Genomic DNA, 20,700 nt, shown 5'->3' with positions numbered 1-20,700 from the left:
GATGGTGGTCGGCTCATCGGCTTCACAGCCTTAAAGCCTGTCCCCGGAGGAACCAAAACATACTACTGGGCAATGTTTCTAGAATGTATATGATTTATACATAGGCGTGTCTATAAGGGGGGGGGGGCAGGTGGGCCATGGCCCCCCCTAATGTAATCACTCAGATCGGCATTTTCTCTAATGCGTTCGTTAATATTCGTATATTCCTGGCACTGTGACACTCAAACTGTGTTTCAGTGTTGCAGCGTGCTAATTAACAATATTTTTAAACATTTTATCGTTCTGGAAATACAGCCGCCTTAGTTTATTTAAATCATGAGGTCCCTTAAAATGGTCTATAGCTTATACTTGAATTCGGTCAGACAGTTTACACGCGGGAATGTTTATTGCTCTCCTGCATCTGTGGCACAAATGGGGGAAGTTATCAACATGTATAAATAGCCTCCAATATCGCTGTCATAAATACGTGCAGACTGCAGCCTATGAAAAGTTAGAATGCGATTGTAGCCAGTAAACACAAGATAATCTTTCTTCTCTCTTTTTTTTTAAATCTTTTTTCTTCCTGGATTTAAAAACTATCTGCGGGATTTCTACCCGATATCCGTTAGAAAACTCATCCAACCTGTCACGATTGTTGTTTCGTTTAAAACAGTGACTTCTCCGACTTCGCCAGATCAGGTCAAGCACAGTAGAAAAAACTTTTTTGGTGTGCCTTTAAAATGTTAATATGAACGAGTGCTTCATTTGCAGTGGTCCGTTATTTTAGCGATGGATAGGTAGCCTATGTATGTTTGAATTTTTTAGTTTAGATTAAACAAATATGTATTTCTTAGTTTTCAACTACTTAACAAAAATATGCACCCGAGAAAATCAATTATAAAAAGTGCAATTAGTTTCATTGTTCTGTCGTGTGAGGATCATTTTAAAAAGTACGAAATAATGCTAGAAAAGAATGTAATTTTCTACCAACCAGGTACATATCATAAAATTTTTTGTAAGTGGTAAGAGAATAAGCCTTTCACCAAGATGCTCCGAGTTCGATTTCCGGCGGAATCACTCCCAGCTTTTCGCACGTGATAGTAATCGCGCTAGGGTGATGCCACAAGTAGGCGTGTTTTCTCGGGGTTCTCCTATCCCTCTCAAAAATTATTTATTTTAGTAGCAAAAACTGAATAGTTGTCAAAACTTAAAACTAAGATGAATCAGACTTCGTTGAAAATGGAAACAGTTTGATTTTTGTGCGTCGTTTTGTTATTACATAGTACATAATAGGTACAACATGACTTAAATCCCCCCCCTAATTATTTTGTAATCACGTAAGGGACATTCCTAATAATATAATTCTGTAAATCAGTGATCGCCTGTAACCTATACCTGTTTATCTGTAACCGGCCCCCATAGTGTAATCGTTTAGGCGCTGGTCTGCGGTGTGAGGGGTCCGGGCTTCAAATCCTAGCTTGGACATAGTGTCCTTCACTTAATATCACACTTATCGGCTCTTAAGATGTGGCTGTTAAAGGGCCGTAAAACACTCTCAACTAATACACAATACACAGTTAATTTAAAGGAGAAATGTACATCCTGGAATCTGTAATTCTTTATTTTGGCTTTCGTTACGTCTAATAAAACCCCACAGTCACATAATTATCTGATTTTCGATTTCCAAGATATTAGGCTAAGGGAAGGCTAGCCACAACTTTTCCTTATGGCTAGGTGTAAACTTGAGGCGCGGTATGTATTATAACATCATACAAACGTTCGATATGAATGTACATAAATTTGATATTTTAATGCAGTCTGTAGTTACGTGCTGATGACTGTGTGTCCAATGACTGCGTATGCGCTATTTTTGTGCTAATTCAATTGTATGTCTGCGCCAGCCTGATCTACAAAGCAGATTAAAGATGATTATATGTGCACATTTTCATGGCCATGAGAGGCCATGGCCATTGAATATTATATATATTCAATGCCATGGCTACTAGCTGTGTACGAATTCTATGCGATGAGCCCTTGTTCAAATAACGGAAATTAATGATTAAGCCACTTTGCATGTAACATTAATGCATAACTTGTACGGTAGTGTCTGCCTCGCGCGCAAACGGTGTTGCAGAGTATTTGTCGTACTGTTCGTTACAAAATTTAATTCACGTGCGTCCACCTCGTACGAAAAGAAATCACACATCAGGCTATGTCGGACTATGGTGCTTTCAAGCTCCCGCGTTTTTTTGCAAACATTCTTCCAAAGGCCTTCAAAATGGCCAAAAATGGCTTTTTTCAGACTACTGTATCTTGAAATATTATATGTAAAAACCAGTGAAACCACCAGAGCGACATGCGCACCACTTAAAGTCCCATGGCAAAGCGTGGGACGAAAACGCTGCACGCAAGTTTGGTGCCTTGTGAGTAGAGGCGCAGCCGGGGCACTTGAAGCGTGTGTGTTGACCCTTATCGCTCCCCGACTTATGTGGCTCAAACAAGCATAATCCTCCAGCCAGACGGTGCCCTTAACATTAAAATATAGATTAGAACATATATTGAGAATAAACATTTAGTATTTACTAACACAACATGGTAAAATTCATTTGATCTCTTGAACGAATCTCCTTAATGAGCGTAAATAGAAAAAAAAATTAACTGTCAGTGTTTGTAATCAATTGAATGCCCTACATACTCTCCATTTAATCTTAAACTCCCAACTTTCAGTAGTATTAATTTAAAGATATCAGAAATTTATTCTTGAGTTGAGTGTCGTCTGTGTCATCTAGAATTTTGATTTCATTTTTTTTTTATGATTATGTATGTATTTCAAAGCAAAAAAAAATTATTTTAAGAGGTTTGTTAAAGTTCTGTTGTCTGAATTTCTGTGTTTGCATTCACTAAAAAGAAGTTCATTTCAAGGTAGATCTGGACCAAGTTATTGGAAAATTCGAGGGGGGAAAATGTGTAAGTACCCTTTAAACATTGTCTATGGAAAAAAAAACATATTTTCAAGATTGTTAAAATTATACAGATATAAATATTAACTAGTAAACATATCTCGTTGTTACTGCACAAAATATAAACAAGTCAATGAGTGAATGTATTTAGGCTATTTAACATTCTAAATTCAGCTTCTGATTTAAAATTTTAGCACCCCCCCCCCCCCCTTATGGAATGTCTGGGCACGCCTATGGACTCGTAATCATACTGAAAGACTACTACATAAATTGCATTTGAAAAATCATTTCTGTGGATAGTTGCAAGAAAATGTCATTTTGAACTTAACTGCACGTATTTAGTGTGACGCACAAGGTTTGTGGCGATAAACTTTTGATATGTTAATCAGAAATGTTGATTCTGCCACTGTACAAAATTTCAGATTTGGGATAATCTCGAGACCACAAATTTTTCTGAGGCATGTCAACGAAATTCGCTAGACAGGTGAGTGTCTAACCCCACATACATTTGTCTTCCCACTTACTTTTTTTCAGTTTTTTTCATGTGTAATGTTCTTAAACATGTTTTGCCAGCTTTACTAACACTATCTTAACTACGCCCATGCTTACAGAGGGTGGTTGTGATTATTCTGCAACCATCTAATATGTGTCTTAAGTAGGTATCGAATTGTCCAATTCAATCGAAAAAGCAGCAATGTTTTGAAAACGTGTTAATACAAATAATATGAGTTATACACCACCATCTGTAATAGTAAATGTTATTTTGATGATAATGTTGCCTCGAGCTCGGTAAGTTGAACACACCGACCATCTCGAAACTATTTTTCTTGCTGAGAGTTGCAAACAAGCATTTATCAGTATTCTTTTTAATAGACTAGCTTTTGAGCATTTAATATAAATAAGTAAATGTTAAATTAATGTTAACACTCAATTGTCGCGCGAATAAAATTATTAATCTCATAACTGAGACTGTATTTATAAGTATAAAACTACTATAGCATCATGTTCCTGCTATGAATACATTCTTTGGGTCATTCCATGTTACCAAGTACTTTTTAACACTTCAAAAAACTACAAAACACTAATTTTAACAACGTGATAAATTCTGTTCTGAAAAGTAAAACATATTAAACAGTCTTTGTTCTAAAAAAAAAAAAAAAACTATCACTGTGACAGCCCCTAACAATAAGACAGTTCGTATTGTATTAATAAAATACAAATTTTTTATACTTACATTATTATTAAAGACTGTAATTGTTGACATGAATACTAAAAATATATTGTACATTGTGGTACGAAACAGCACAGTTTTTATTACCAAAATTTGGGACTACTTAACATTTCAAACAAGCAATATTGCGATCTCGTGGCCTACAGCTGTAATGAAGTTTTGTTGAAAGAATTTTTAAAGATGAACAGTTTCGGCTGAACAAGATGCTACCAAAGCCAACACAATTCTATTTAAAATGCATTATACCTAAATAATAGATAGCCGCATAAAAAAATGTAATGAAGAGACCCAAAATATATTTTAGAACATAAAAAATGGCATGTAAAATAACATTAAAAAGAATTAGGTTTTTATGTAAATACGTGAGCGTAAGGCCTTGCTACCAAAAGTTTATGCTATATTAGGCCTAGCAATTAAAGAAAAGAAAATAATTATTTACAGGCAAGTTTTTTATAAATTATTATAGAAAAGAACAGTTTTGTTACAAGTTCTATGAGCTATGGCAAAAATTGTATGTATTTTTTTTCATTTGCCGCCATGAACATTCCAGTTAAATATTTTGGCAAATAGTACATTTTAATTAATGTAATTTATGTTTGCTTGTACATTTACATTTCCTTTAATGAATTACGTTATTTACAGAAAGGGTTTTCATTAACAAAAATTTTCTAACCAAGGTTTTATTTATATTTTATTAAATAGCTTATGAATTTGCTTCCTGTTATAACATGTACGAGATGATTATTACAGGACAGGTTTGACAAAGTGAGCTTGATCGTCTCGGTATAACTATGACGACACTTGTCTCGTTTTAAGATTCATGCTTTGCATGCAGTAAACATGTAAATTAATTAAATTTTTGTGCTAAATTTACAGAAAACATTTTTGTGTCTTAGCAAAACTTAATCGACATTTATTTTATTTTGGGAACATGACTGTTTAGGCACTTATTTATATTTCTTTCAAATATGTGCGAAGTTGTTAGGAAAGGTTACAGTTTGCTTACGAGAATATACATATTAAGTTGAATAGTATTCATAAGTGTTTATACTTTGTATGCACATACACAGTAAAAATAATCGTGTGCTTTTACAAAAATTCATGTTAAATGTAGTTCTTAAAAATTATTAAACATTTTATATTTTAGAACACACTTTGGTAGAATATATAAAATTTATGTTGTAAGTATACAAAATTAATATGATGCTAGAAAAAACTTTTGCTATCTCTAAATATGAAATTCCCATAAATAAGTTGAAAATGAACATAATTATGCTTGTTTATTCAAAAAATATATTTTTGACGTCTAGTTTCCAAAAAAAGTATAACGTATATAGCTAGCTGTATACATTGCAGTTTACCAAATGTACATATATATATATATATATATGCAATGTAGCAAACTGTTTTTTGTGTTATTTTAAAAAAATGGAAGATACATAATTTTTTTGAAAAATATATCTATATGGCAATTTTCTGAAGCAAAATTCATAATATACACTGTTACAAGCAAACTTATGATTCTCTATCATTTTTTTGTCAAAATCATCTTTGCAGTTAATCAGTTTTCTGCGCCGGTATGTTAAAGTTAATCTTGCACTACGTTAAAAATTGTATCTCTTTCTTCTTCATCGCTCTTCAGATAAATAAATATTTTCTCAAATGAAGAATACCCAAGGAAGTTAAGATTGCACACTAACATATTATTATTTTTAAAGTAAATTTCTTTACATTTGTTTATCTTTGCTGTAACAGACGTTACCTTTTTTCTTTAGGTACCTGCTCAATCATTTCATACTGATCGAGATTTTGTGAAAATTTGCCGCGTGTTTGTAAGTGAATAGTGATAAAGTATAGGTATGTACGCGTGGGACTGCCCAACTCCAATTTTTCCCTTATCTCTTTTTCTAATGACCACGATCATTTTCGATCTATAGGAGTATTATTTCAAATTTTTAATTAATTGTCATTTAGGATTAGAAAATATATGCATTTTTAATGTTGTTCATTTGAATTGCGTACATTGGTGATATGATGGCCGATATAAGGTGGCTGCCCTGCGCGATGCTGTGATTCTCATGAATTTTGTAGTGGAATTGTCAATGCGAGGCTAAGGACTACTTGTCAAGTTGTCATGTGCCCTCAGTTCCTGGAAATTTTGCTGGTAGTACTCGTTTTAAAGAGGGTGTGTAACGGTCCTGTGAAGAAGGAGAAAGAGGAAGGGGTAGGGGGGGGGAAGGTAAGGCATTTAGGAAAGTACAGTCGCGCCTAGAACATTGTAGCCGTATATATACCAGACTCACTGGCAGGTGATTTGACCCAAACGTTTCACACGACTACAATAAAGAAATAAATGAAATATTAAAGTGAAATATGTTGCAAATAAAATATCACAACTGTAACAAGCACGGCGACAAAATCAGCAAACTATCTCAGGTTTACTCTAAAGTTTAATACATTTTTAACTTCGGCATATCTATTCACAATAGAGCATTGTATTTGTTACACACAAAAGCTGTGGTTGGCAGATAAAAAAAAAAACAACATATATTTGGTCTTGTGTGATTCTAAATAATTCATATTTACTACTCAGATGTATTTTCAATTAAGTAAAACAAATTTATTTTGGTTTGTTAACAAGATTTTTTTTTGCAAATACACAGATATTTGAGCACGTAGTGACTCGCTAAGGTTGGTTCAAGATCGTTAAAGTGGTACCGTACTTATTTTTGGTCAATAAATTCAAAACAAATTTAATAAAATGTTGAATTCATAGCATTTTTCGTGCGGCCTAACTCCAGTTTTTCATGCACGGAGTTGTTGCGAAAAGCATATACAGAAAATCTTTCGACCCATTTTGAAAAAGTGGACGGTACATTTTGTAGAGAAAGCTTGTAGCAATCGACTGATGTAGCTGGTATATGTGCACATTACTTAGTTTGTCAGCTGCGAATTTTTTAATATATCATAATTTTTGAGTAGCAAGGGTGATTATTAATGTAGTATTTTTATAGACCTATGCTTTAAAAAAGTAAATAAATATAAGTTTTGATAAGGACAGACATTGTGTGATGTGTGTTTATTTTTTCATTGGTCATAATAAAACCAATAAAATTTTATAAAATGTTGAATTCATAGCATTTTTCGCGCGGACTAACTCCAGTTTTTCATGCACGGAGATGTTGCGAAAAGCATATACAGAAAATCTTTCGACCCATTTTGAAATCGTGGACAGTACATTTTGTAGAGAAAGCTTGTAGCAATCGACTGATGTAGCTGGTATATGTGCACATTACTTAGTTTGTCAGCTGCGAATTTTTTAAAATATAATAATTTTTGAGTTGCAAGGGTGATTATTAATGTAGTGTTTTTATAGACCTATGCTCTCAAAAATTAAATAAATATAAGTTTTGATAAGGACAGACATTGTGTGATGTGTGTTTATTTTTTCATTGGTCATAATAAAACCAATAAAATTTTATAAAATGTTGAATTCATAGCATTTTTCGCGCGGCCTAACTCCAGTTTTTCATGCACGGAGTTGTTGCGAAAAGCATATACAGAAAATCTTTCGACCCATTTTGAAAAAGTGGACAGTACATTTTGTAGAGAAAGCTTGTAGCAATCGACTGATTTAGCTGGTATATGTGCACATTACTTAGTTTGTCAGCTGCGAATTTTTTAAAATATAATAATTTTTGAGTTGCAAGGGTGATTATTAATGTAGTGTTTTTATAGACCTATGCTCTCAAAAATTAAATAAATATAATCTTTGATAAGGACAAAGATTGTGTGATGTGTGTTTATTCTTTCATTGGTCTAAATGAAACTAATAAAATTTTATAAAATGTTGAATTCGTAGCATTTTTCGCGCGGCCTAACTCCAGTTTTTCTTGCATGCAGTTGTTGCTAAAAGCATATACAGAAAGTCTGTCGACTCATTTTGAAAAAGTGAACAGTACATTTTGTAGAAAAAGCTTGTAGCAATCGACCTATGTAGCTGGTATATGTGCACATTACTTAGTTTGTCAGCTGCGAATTTTTTAATATATAATATTTTTTGAGGTGCAAGGGTGATTATTATTGTAGTATTTTTATAGACCTATGTTCTCAAAAATTAAATAAATATAAGTTTTGATAAAGACAGACATTATGTGATGTGTTTTTATTCTGTCATTGGTCATAATTAAAACAATGAAATTTGATAATATGTTGAATTCGTAGCATTTTTCGCGCGGCGTAACTCCAGTTTTTCTTGCACGGAGTTGTTGCTAAAAGCATATAAGAAAATCTGTCGACCCATTTTGAAAAAGTGGACAGTACATTTTGTAGAGAAAGCTTGTAGCAATCGACTGATGTAGCTGGTATATGTGCACATTACTTAGTTTGTCTGCTGCGAATTTTTTAAAATATAATAATTTTTGAGTTGCAAGGGTGATTATTAATGTAGTGTTTTTATAGACCTATGCTCTTTAAAATTAAATAAATATAAGTTTTGATAAGGACAGATATTGTGTGATGTGTGTTTATTTTTTCATTAGTCATAATAAAACCAATAAAATTTTATAAAATGTTGAATTCATAGCATTTTTCGCGCGGCCTAACTCCAGTTTTTCATGCACGGAGTTGTTGCGAAAAGCATATACAGAAAATCTTTCGACCCATTTTGAAAAAGTGGACAGTATATTTTGTAGAGAAAGCTTGTAGCAATCGACTGATGTAGCTGGTATATGTGCACATTACTTAGTTTGTCAGCTAAGAATTTTTTAAAATATAATAATTTTTGAGTTGCAAGGGTGATTATTAATGTAGTGTTTTTATAGACCTATGCTCTCAAAAATTAAATAAATATAAGTTTTGATAAGGACAGACATTGTGTGATGTGTGTTTATTTTTTCATTGGTCATAATAAAACCAATAAAATTTTATAAAATGTTGAATTTGTAGCATTTTTCACGCGGCCTAACTCCAGTTTTTCATGCACGGAGTTGTTGCGAAAAGCATATACAGAAAATCTTTCGACCCATTTTGAAAAAGTGGACGGTACATTTTGTAGAGAAAGCTTGTAGCAATCGACTGATGTAGCTGGTATATGTGCACATTACTTAGTTTGTCAGCTGCGAATTTTTTAAAATATAATAATTTTTGAGTTGCAAGGGTGATTATTAATGTAGTGTTTTTATAGACCTATGCTCTCAAAAATTAAATAAATATGATCTTTGATAAGGACAAAGATTGTGTGATGTGAGTTTATTCTTTCATTGGTCTAAATGAAACTAATAAAATTTTATAAAATTTTGAATTCATAGCATTTTTCGCGCGTCCTAAATCCAGTTTTTCTTGCACGGAGTTTTTGCTAAAAGCATATACAGAAAATCTGTCGAACCATTTTGAAGAAGTGGACAGTACATTTTGTAGAGAAAGCTTGCAGCAATCGACTGATGTAGCTGGTATATGTGCACATTACTTAGTTTGGGAGGTGCGAATTTTTTAATATATAATAATTTTTGAGGTGCAAGAGTGATTATTATTGCAGTGTTTTTATAGATCTATTCTCTCAAAAAAAAATATAAGTTTTGATAAGGAAAGACATTGTGTGATAAGTGTTCATTCTTTCATTGGTCATAATGAAACCAATAAAATTTTATAAAATTTTGAATTCATAGCATTTCTCGTGCGGCCAAACTCCAGTTTTTCATGCACGGAGTTGTTGCGAAAAGCATATACAGAAAATCTGTCGACCCATTTTGAAAAAGTGGACAGTACATTTTGTAGAGAAAGCTTGTAGCAATCGACTGATGTAGCTGGTATATGTGCACATTACTTAGTTTGTCAGCTGCGAATTTTTTAATATATCATATTTTTTGAGTAGCAAGGGTGATTATTAATGTAGTATTTTTATAGACCTATGCTTTAAAAAAGTAAATAAATATAAGTTTTGATAAGGACAGACATTGTGTGATGTGTGTTTATTTTTTCATTGGTCATAATAAAACCAATAAAATTTTATAAAATGTTGAATTCATAGCATTTTCCGCGCGGACTAACTCCAGTTTTTCATGCACGGAGTTGTTGCGAAAAGCATATACAGAAAATCTTTCGACCCATTTTGAAAACGTGGACAGTACATTTTGTAGAGAAAGCTTGTAGCAATCGACTGATGTAGCTGGTATATGTGCACATTACTTAGTTTGTCAGCTGCGAATTTTTTAAAATATAATAATTTTTGAGTAGCAAGGGTGATTATTAATGTAGTGTTTTTATAGACCTATGCTCTCAAAAATTAAATAAATATAAGTTTTGATAAGGACAGACATTGTGTGATGTGTGTTTATTTTTTCATTGGTCATAATAAAACCAATAAAATTTTATAAAATGTTGAATTCATAGCATTTTTCGCGCGGCCTAACTCCAGTTTTTCTTGCATGCAGTTGTTGCTAAAAGCATATACAGAAAGTCTGTCGACCCATTTTGAAAAAGTGAATAGTACATTTTGTAGAAAAAGCTTGTAGCAATCGACTGATGTAGCTGGTATATGTGCACATTACTTAGTTTGTCAGCTGCGAATTTTTTAATATATAATATGTTTTGAGGTGCAAGGGTGATTATTATTGTAGTATTTTTATAGACCTATGCTCTCAAAAATTAAATAAATATAAGTTTTGATAAAGACAGACATTATGTGATGTGTTTTTATTCTGTCATTGGTCATAATTAAAACAATGAAATTTTATAATATGTTGAATTCGTAGCATTTTTCGCGCGGCCTAACTCCAGTTTTTCTTGCACGGAGTTGTTGCTAAAAGCATATAAGAAAATCTGTTGACCCATTTTGAAAAAGTGGACAGTACATTTTGTAGAGAAAGCTTGTAGCAATCGACTGATGTAGCTGGTATATGTGCACATTACTTAGTTTGTCTGCTGCGAATTTTTTAAAATATAATAATTTTTGAGTTGCAAGGGTGATTATTAATGTAGTGTTTTTATAGACCTATGCTCTTTAAAATTAAATAAATATAAGTTTTGATAAGGACAGATATTGTGTGATGTGTGTTTATTTTTTCATTGGTCATAATAAAACCAATAAAACTTTATAAAATGTTGAATTCATAGCATTTTTCGCGCGGCCTAACTCCAGTTTTTCATGCACGGAGTTGTTGCGAAAAGCATATACAGAAAATCTTTCGACCCATTTTGAAAAAGTGGACAGTACATTTTGTAGAGAAAGCTTGCAGAAATCGACTGATGTAGCTGGTATATGTGCACATTACTTAGTTTGTCAGCTGCGAATTTTTTAAAATATAATAATTTTTGAGTTGCAAGGGTGATTATTAACGTAGTGTTTTTATAGACCTATGCTCTCAAAAATTAAATAAATATAAGTTTTGATAAGGACAGACATTGTGTGATGTGTGTTTATTTTTTCATTGGTCATAATAAAACCAATAAAATTTTATAAAATGTTGAATTCATAGCATTTTTCGCGCGGCCTAACTCCAGTTTTTCTTGCATGCAGTTGTTGCTAAAAGCATATACAGAAAGTCTGTCGACCCATTTTGAAAAAGTGAATAGTACATTTTGTAGAAAAAGCTTGTAGCAATCGACTGATGTAGCTGGTATATGTGCACATTACTTAGTTTGTCAGCTGCGAATTTTTTAATATATAATATTTTTTGAGGTGCAAGAGTGCTTATTATTGTAGTATTTTTATAGACCTATGCTCTCAAAAATTAAATAAATATAAGTTTTGATAAAGACAGACATTATGTGATGTGTTTTTATTCTGTCATTGGTCATAATTAAAACAATGAAATTTTATAATATGTTGAATTCGTAGCATTTTTCGCGCGGCCTAACTCCAGTTTTTCTTGCACGGAGTTGTTGCTAAAAGCATATAAGAAAATCTGTCGACCCATTTTGAAAAAGTGGACAGTACATTTTGTAGAGAAAGCTTGTAGCAATCGACTGATGTAGCTGGTATATGTGCACATTACTTAGTTTGTCTGCTGCGAATTTTTTAAAATATAATAATTTTTGAGTTGCAAGGGTGATTATTAATGTAGTGTTTTTATAGACCTATGCTCTTTAAAATTAAATAAATATAAGTTTTGATAAGGACAGATATTGTGTGATGTGTGTTTATTTTTTCATTGGTCATAATAAAACCAATAAAATTTTATAAAATGTTGAATTCATAGCATTTTTCGCGCGGCCTAACTCCAGTTTTTCATGCACGGAGTTGTTGCTAAAAGCATATAAGAAAATCTGTCGACCCATTTTGAAAAAGTGGACAGTACATTTTGTAGAGAAAGCTTGTAGCAATCGACTGATGTAGCTGGTATATGTGCACATTACTTAGTTTGTCAGCTGCGAAGTTTTTAAAATATAATAATTTTTGAGTTGCAAGGGTGATTATTAATGTACTATTTTTATAGACCTATGCTTTAAAAAAGTAAATAAATATAAGTATTGATAAGGATAGACATTGTGTGAACTACGTTTATTATTACATTGGTCTAAAAGAAACCAACAAAATTATATAAAATGTTGAATTCGTAGCATTTTCGCGCGGCCTAAATCCAGATTATCATGCACGGAGTTGTTGCGAAAAGCATATACAGAATGTCTGTCGACCCATTTTGAAAAAGTGAACAGTACATTTTGTAGAAAAAGCTTGTAGCAATCGACTGATGTAGCTGGTATATGTGCACATTACTTAGTTTGCCAGCTGCGAATTTTTTAATATATAATATTTTTTTAGGTGCAAGGGTGATTATTATTGTAGTATTTTTATAGACCTATGCTCTCAAAAATTAAATAAATATAAGTTTTGATAAAGACAGACATTATGTGATGTGTTTTTATTCTGTCATTGGTCATAATTAAAACAATAAAATTTCATAATATGTTGAATTCGTAGCATTTTTCGCGCGGCCTAACTCCAGTTTTTTTTGCACGGAGTTGTTGCTAAAAGCATATAAGAAAATCTGTCGACCCATTTTGAAAAAGTGGACACTACATTTTGTAGAGAAAGCTTGTAGCAATCGAATGATAATGCTGGTATATGTGCTCATTACTTAGTTTGTCAGCTGCGAATTTTTTAAAATATAAAAAAAAATTGGGAGCAAGGGTATTTTTTAATGTATATTTTTAAATACCTGTGCTCTTAAAAAGTAAATAAATATAAGTTTTGATAAGGACATACATTGTATGAAGTGTGTTAATTCTCTCATTGGTTCGAATGGAAGCAATAAAATTAAATAATAATTGAATTTCATAGCATTTTTCGCGCGGTCTACTTCCAGTTTTTAATGCACTCAGTTGTTGTTAAAAGCATATACAGAAAATTTGTCCACCCATTTAGAAAAAGTGGACAGTAGAATGTATTTCAGAATTTTTTTCCTTTTTTTTTTATAAATTAATGTATATTTATAAATATCGTAGTGTAAAGACTTTATTTTTATTTTTAATAAAGAGCTCTGCTCTTAAAATGGTTAGGGCGGATGTTTTTGTCTAGAGGTTTTGTCTTGGAAACCATCATGGCAGAATACTGTATGTATTTTGTTGCTGTTTCGCATATACATATGGAACTTGACCGAGGTGAGATAGTATTGTTTTTTTGTGTGTGGGCGGGAATATTCTATTATGAAATCAAGCCGATTTATATTCGCTATGTTGAACACGGCCTGATTTATTACAGCACATCAATTATCGAGTTATGTTTTAAATAATTTTTTAAGATAATTTAAATGTGCTTATCGACAGTAAGGAAAAATAACTTGCAGGACATAGTATATGGGATCTTCTTGATTTTGTTGCTGCAGTTGGACACAGTCTTGGTGTCAAAGAGACCGCAATAATTTGCTCTGACTCTTCCTCAAATGCACCACATTCTTTACAACTACATACTCCTCAGCCAAACTATTCCATTACCGTATTGTTCTCGTAACCAATTAGTTCTTCCCCCCGTTTTGGCCTCTCTCAAAATACCTTTCTGAAGTTTTCCCTCCATATTGAAGGTTGCTCTCTTTCTATCCCCTTCCCCAACTTTCACACTCAACATTTGGTACATTCTCACCAACCTCTCTTCCTGTCTTAAATATTTTTAACTCTTCCACTCCATTTTACTCATTATCTGTGATGATCTTTTTACACACTCCCCCGTTACATGATCTATTCTCCTCCACTTGCTCTTCACCCAACTAGCTACACTACTCTGTATTCAAGCACCACTGTGTACAGACATCACACACTGCAGCATGCTCCAGCATGGGGTGCACCTTGGTGAATTAAGCCTTTTAAAGCACACTTCTTCCTCCCCTCAGTACCATTTCCAGCATACCCATGCCTGCCTGCTCTTCTTTACCACTTTCTCCACTAGTTCCTGCCCCCCTCCCCCCCTGCCACGACCGTAATTTCCTTGGAGAACCAGCCCAAAGTATTTGTAGCTTTTTGATTCATTTATTTCTTCCTCTCTGGTGGTAAAACCTCTTATTCACCATAGTTTTTTGTGAATCTTACAACCCTGGTGTTTCTAAAATGTATCTTCAATCCATTTCTTTCCACCCATTGATCCAAACTGTTCAAATCTGCCTGCAAGCCTCTCACTTCTGTCTCATCATACACGACACAGTCATCAGTGAAAAAAGGGTGTGAGTTACCCATTAAACCTTCTGTGGAATTGGTCATGATTTTGATGTAATGGTCGTAAAACATTTCTCTGTGGCCCCACTGATGTAACTCTACCTTCTTCGGACAACTTGTTCTCTACACGTACCATCTGTTTTCTGTTAATAAAATAATCTCCAGTTATTGACCACCATGCGATTCCTTCCCACCCTCTTCACTTAATGCATCATCTTTATTTACCATGTGATACCTTATCAAATGCTTTTTCAAAGTCAATGAAGCTGGCATCAATATGTTTTCCTATGTCAATTATGTGTATTATTTAACTTAAAACTAGCTGTAGTTTATTTTGTAAAGTAGTTGTATGGTATTTTCCAAGATGTGATTAACATATATGCCTTTAATACCATTGAACTCTTTTGCAGTTGTTTGCTTGACAATATTTGTACTGCGAGTTTTTGATCCACAATTGAAATGGCAGATGTATTCACAAAATCAAATGCGACAGACCTGCTGAGAGGCAAACATGTTATATTCCTGGGTGATTCAAGTAAGTTTGAACTGTGTATTTATAAAAATTTTTGAATAATTGTGCATACTTTTCCATAAAAAAAGGGTTCATTTTATTTGGTTGATTAATAATTTTATGTTTTTCGTTCACATTTAGAATAACTATAAATATCTCCAAATAGTAGTTATTGGTTTTGTTAGATAAAATTATGTAATGGTAGTAGTTCAATTCTTATGCTTTTAATGAACTTGAAACTTTATTATTTACAGTTTACTAAAAAAAATTGGTAAATATTTACTTGGGCGGTATTTCCGAAAAAAAATTTTAAAAATCCGAAAATACCTTTATTTAATGCTCTTCAACTTCCTCTTTTCATTAAAATTGGCGGAGGTAAGAAATTCCAAATACTTTTGGAGATATCGAATTTTTAAATTTCATCATATGTAGTTGAGCGGTATTTGCGAAAAAAAATGTTAAAAATCCGAAAATACCTTTATTATATGCTCTTCAACTTCCTCTTTTCATTAAAAGCGGCGGAGATAAGAAATTCCAAATACTTTAGGAGATATCGAATTTTTTAATTTTGCAATACAAGACCTGTGGAACCATTCGAGCTGCGCCATTTTTGTTATTTTGCCGTGTGTTCGTGAATACGTGAATCGTGAATGCGTAATTAATAAAATGGTTGATTAGGTCAGGTCAGTTACATTATTAATACTTTCAAACTAAGCCGACATTAAAAATTAATTTGTGAATTAATTTTAATTATTCTTTAGTTTTAAATTATTTATAATGTAACTGACCTTACCTAACAAACCCGTAACAAAGGATGCACAGTAACAACTCACTTAAATTTTTTTTGTTATTACAATTTGGAACGTTAAAAACTCACCTAAGTTGGAGGCGGGTACATTTCTTTTGCCATTAGCAGGAAATGATGCAGTCGTTCACCTACGTCGCGATACCTCCGACGGAACATGAATTCCGCAAGGTACCCGACGTAGTGGTCAACTCGTCGACCATATCGAGGTACATTCTGCCTCACTTCCCGCCAAAGTCTCTCTATTCTTTGGGTGTTCGCCCCTGTGTCGGGATCAATGAAGTTCATACTATGATTTACCTTCAGGTGAAGATAATCATGCTGAGAAAGACAATTATAAGCACGCCAACAGTCGCTTATAATTGTTGTTCCAGGCGAAATGTACTTCTTGATCACGCGCAGGAGCGTTCTGCTAGTACGATCTTTGACAGGAATGAGAAAAATGTTATCACTATTTCTCTCAATTCCGCCAAAAACCCACTGACCTTGGATGACTCGCCCCTTATTATTTTTACGTTTACCAATTTTAGCCTCGTCAATTTCGACAACTTTCCCCGGCCCACCCATTTTCCCTGCATTTACTTCCAAACTCCACTTAATTAAAACTTCCCTACAAAAGGACGTCCAATCTACAACGGTTTTCAAGGAAACATTGCAATTCATCTGAATGTAATCTGTATTTGGGTGATGAATCGTTAAAAAGAAATAAGTTATCTTCATTATCGTTACAACCGAAAGAAGACTTTTGGAGAACCACGTGCCGTTTCTGAAAGATTTTTTGAAAGAACAAGGCACCCTTTTAACTTTTTTATTGGCACGAGTTATTGTTTTCCGGTGACATTGAAAAAAATCACTGTCCTCGGCTAACTCAATTACCGTCCCACATTGGTCGCACTTTACCTCACTACTCAAAACTCCATGATCAACTAAAAATTCAAACAAAAATTTCCAATTATCACACAAATGCACAAAATCGAATACATCCAAGGAACACCCGCCGCATAGCTGACTATTCCCAGAAACACAGGCCATTTGAAAGACAGAATGTAACACGATAATGATAAACGAATTCCCAGAACGACTACAACATCTAATGATCAAATGGCGTGGATGACAGTTGTAATTACACATCGTTTTGAACAATAAATGAAGAAATAATCACCTATTGGTTCATTTGAATTTTGGCCAATCACAGAACTCTCACGTGACGACATTCTCCAATGAAAAAAATTCATACTCGTAAACGTAAAACGTAAACAAGAAACAATGGTGAAGCCTCATTAATGCACTGTATTGTTATGAAATTTAAAAATTCGATATCTCCTAAAGTATTTGGAATTTCTTATCTCCGCCGCTTTTAATGAAAAGAGGAAGTTGAAGAGTATATAATGAAGGTATTTTCGAAATTTTAAAATTTTTTTTCGCAAATACCGCTGAACTACATATGATGAAATTAAAAAATTTGATATCTCCTAAAGTATTTGGAATTTCTTATCTCCGCCGGTTGTTTTGAAAAGAGGAAGCTGAAGAGCATCTAATAAAGGTATTTTCGGATTTTTAAAATTTTTTTTCGGAAATACCGCCCAAGTAAATATTTACCAAAAAATTTTTTTTAAATAAAAGTGAGCTAGTCTTTCAGTAGGTACTTGTCAGTGGTGTTTAACATGTAACCTGTTGTATTACAATGTATTTACACAATATTTATTTTAATACAAAACATTTAAAATTATTTAATTTATATTATACATTATGATTTCACAGCAGAATTATAATGTATTAGAAAAGCCACATGGCAATGCGTTGCACTGTTCAAGACTACTGTGTTGTTTTCTCTTTCTCTCTCTCTTTTGAAACGCCATGGAAATGTTTGCGCATGCAGACACACGGCAGCACTAGCGCCAACTGTAGGCCGCGCGTAGCAATTGAATGGTGCGCGCTTCTCCCTACTTCCTGTTGCACATTTCCGTTCCTTGACTAGCGTCGCATTCACAAAATGCTGTATACTGAGAGCTAAGAATGCTGTATATCGAGAGCTAAGATGTTACACATAAAATATATATATATTTAAAAAAAAGTTTCAGGATTTAAATTAAAATCAGGTTATCTGAAATACAGCAGTGATTGCTATTCTAATATATTTTTTTAGACTGGCTTGTTAATTTTCAATTGTTTACATTTCTTGGCATGAATAGTAGTTACAATAACCTTTAATGCCTTGTTCCCATCTGGTATTTAATAGCTGATTATTTCTCAAAGGTAACACAAATATAATGGGGTGAACCCCAAGAAGTGGTGTTTTTGCCTCTAAAAAAAACTTCTGAAAATAGTGTCTGGAGTAGGTACTACTAATGTTCCATGAGTTTCCTGGAAAAGGGCAGTGTTGTTTGCTTAGCATTGATAGAAATTAATAACACTGTAAACTGTTTATGGGAAAAAGATTTTATGGTCAGTTTGACATTTTATGTGTTGTCGAAATGTCTTTTGATAGGCCTACTTAATTTTATTGTTACATTTTTATCTTAGAAAAATCAATTAAAGAGACAAAGGAAAATTTTTTTGGTTGGCCAGGGAAAATAGGGAAAATTCATGAAAATTGTCTAGAGTAATAATATGGGAACCCTGATAATGTAAATGATGCTTTTACTAGTTCGTGGATGCAGTTTCTAAATATTTTTTTTCACTTGATGACTAGGGTAGAGGAAAAATGTTTAGAAACTGAGTGAAAAAGAAATGCTTTTAATTAGTAATTACCAATTTAGCTTCTCTTTCGTTCTTTCCGGGGGCTGTATCTAAGTGGAAAATGCCAGTTGGCATAGGGTGTATAAATACATCTTTGAATGAGAATGAATTTATGGTGGGTTTATCAGGAACATTGGTGTCAAATAAACGTTGAAGATGCTTTCTGAGACTTTGCAACCGTTGATGTTCTTTGTTGCTTTATTTAATCTGTTCACAACTCCTTCAGTACCACCCTCACCTGATATGTCATTGTTTCTAGTATGGAGTCATTCCTGTGAGTGAGTTCGGAGATTTCAGTTTCACTTTGCATCCATGTTCAGAGGCATTCAACACTCGGTTTCGGGTAATGTACAGCCATGTGAAGGTATCTCCAAACGTTACAGTCAAAGAAGCACTCCTGATCAGAGCCTAGCTTTAATAAGTGTACCACAAATAAGTAATAAAAATATACGTATCACATAACTAGATATGATACAATTTAATAAAACAAAACTCATTTTTTAGTATATTTTTTTAAATTGTGTTTTTTGAATCTTGACATGAATATATTTTTCATCCACAGATATGAGGGCTCTTTACAAAGATACTGTGTATCTTCTAAATCGCAATGCTTTGATCGGTGCCAACGAATTGAAAAGGAAGGTAAATGTTTCTTTATCTTAATACCTAATTGCAATTTGTATTTTATTAAAAATCTTTTTAAGCAAGTTTTTTTTAATACTATTTAGGTGGTTGTGAACCTAGACGGACATTTGAACCAAGCACCTCCAAATCACCAGTTTCCTTGTTTTCCTGAACTTAGTTTTTCATGTCTTTCCGAAATTGATGGGATATCGTTCCTCACCACATACTGGGCTGTGGCATTGGCGTAGCTGTGTTCATAAAGTTGGGGAAGACAAATAATGATTTTGATGTCATGTAAACCCATTCCCCTCTTACTAAGACGGGGGGTCTGGGGGTCCTCCACCAGAAAATTTTGATTTTAAAAGTGCAAAATAGCACTTTTTAAGCAGTTTTTGTATCTAACCATTGGATACATCGATGTTAAAATTATTATTGTTTCCTTAAGATAAAATTTGATGAGTGAAGAAATTACAAATAAAGTTGGCCAGAATAATATTATAAAATAAAAATATCACGGTCTAGAAAGTTGGGGGGGACAGTCCCCTCCACCCAAAAAGTTCAGGGGGACACGTCCCCCCTGTCCCCCCGGTTCCTACGCCCCTGGGCTGTGGTTGAATGCTTCTGCAGTGTAGTTGACTTGCATGCTGTAAATTTGTTGCTAGATTGTCGACAAGATGTAAACCTAAACTAAATACTGGTACGTACTGCATTTATATGAAATTACAGAGGTCAAAGGTTCAAGTTATTTTCTTTTTTTTATTATTATTTAAGCTGCAAATAATAAGAATGTAATGCAATTTTTTTTTACCACAGAACATTATGTGGGGTTTTTATTCACAGAGAAACATTAATGGTCTAATCAAAAAATTCTTGAAGAAGCAAACCATTGTTAACCCATGCAATATTGGATTCAGTTATTATTTTTTTTCCAGCTGGAACCATCGTTCATGGGGGACAAACTTCTCGCTGGTGACAAACTGACTCGAGGAAGAGATTACACCGAAGTGAGGCAGTTCAAGGTGCACATTTTGTGAATCATGGGCTGTGTACCTTTTTTCATTATGGTATTTGTGTTACATTTACTGTCACTTTATTTTTCACACAAAGGCTAAAAGATTGTACTAATTTCTAGTTATTTATAAATTATGATGGGACTTTATGCATCACAATTCAATAAAAATATTGATGTCATCAACGTGGCACGGCT

The 20,700-nt window shown here is 33.3% G+C and overlaps 1 protein-coding gene across 5 annotated transcripts in view; it reads left to right on the top strand.

Moving 5' to 3' along the window:
- LOC134542651 (PC-esterase domain-containing protein 1A-like) overlaps nucleotides 1-20,700 on the top strand; it is an 87,813-nt gene that overhangs the window by 40,539 nt on the left and 26,574 nt on the right. The window contains exons 1-4 of one of the 5 annotated variants that reach the window (XM_063387067.1): nucleotides 13,745-13,770; nucleotides 15,225-15,349; nucleotides 19,432-19,511; nucleotides 20,426-20,512. In XM_063387067.1, the coding sequence (XP_063243137.1) occupies nucleotides 15,274-15,349; nucleotides 19,432-19,511; nucleotides 20,426-20,512 (243 nt within the window). In that variant the 5' untranslated portion in view covers nucleotides 13,745-13,770; nucleotides 15,225-15,273. The other 4 variants (XM_063387064.1, XM_063387065.1, XM_063387066.1 and 1 more) reach the window with 4 other exon arrangements.

This window comes from Bacillus rossius (genome assembly GCF_032445375.1).
Source record: "Bacillus rossius redtenbacheri isolate Brsri chromosome 9 unlocalized genomic scaffold, Brsri_v3 Brsri_v3_scf9_1, whole genome shotgun sequence".
NCBI classification, from domain to species: domain Eukaryota; kingdom Metazoa; phylum Arthropoda; class Insecta; order Phasmatodea; family Bacillidae; genus Bacillus; species Bacillus rossius.
This window is presented reverse-complemented; position numbering and strand designations above follow the sequence as displayed.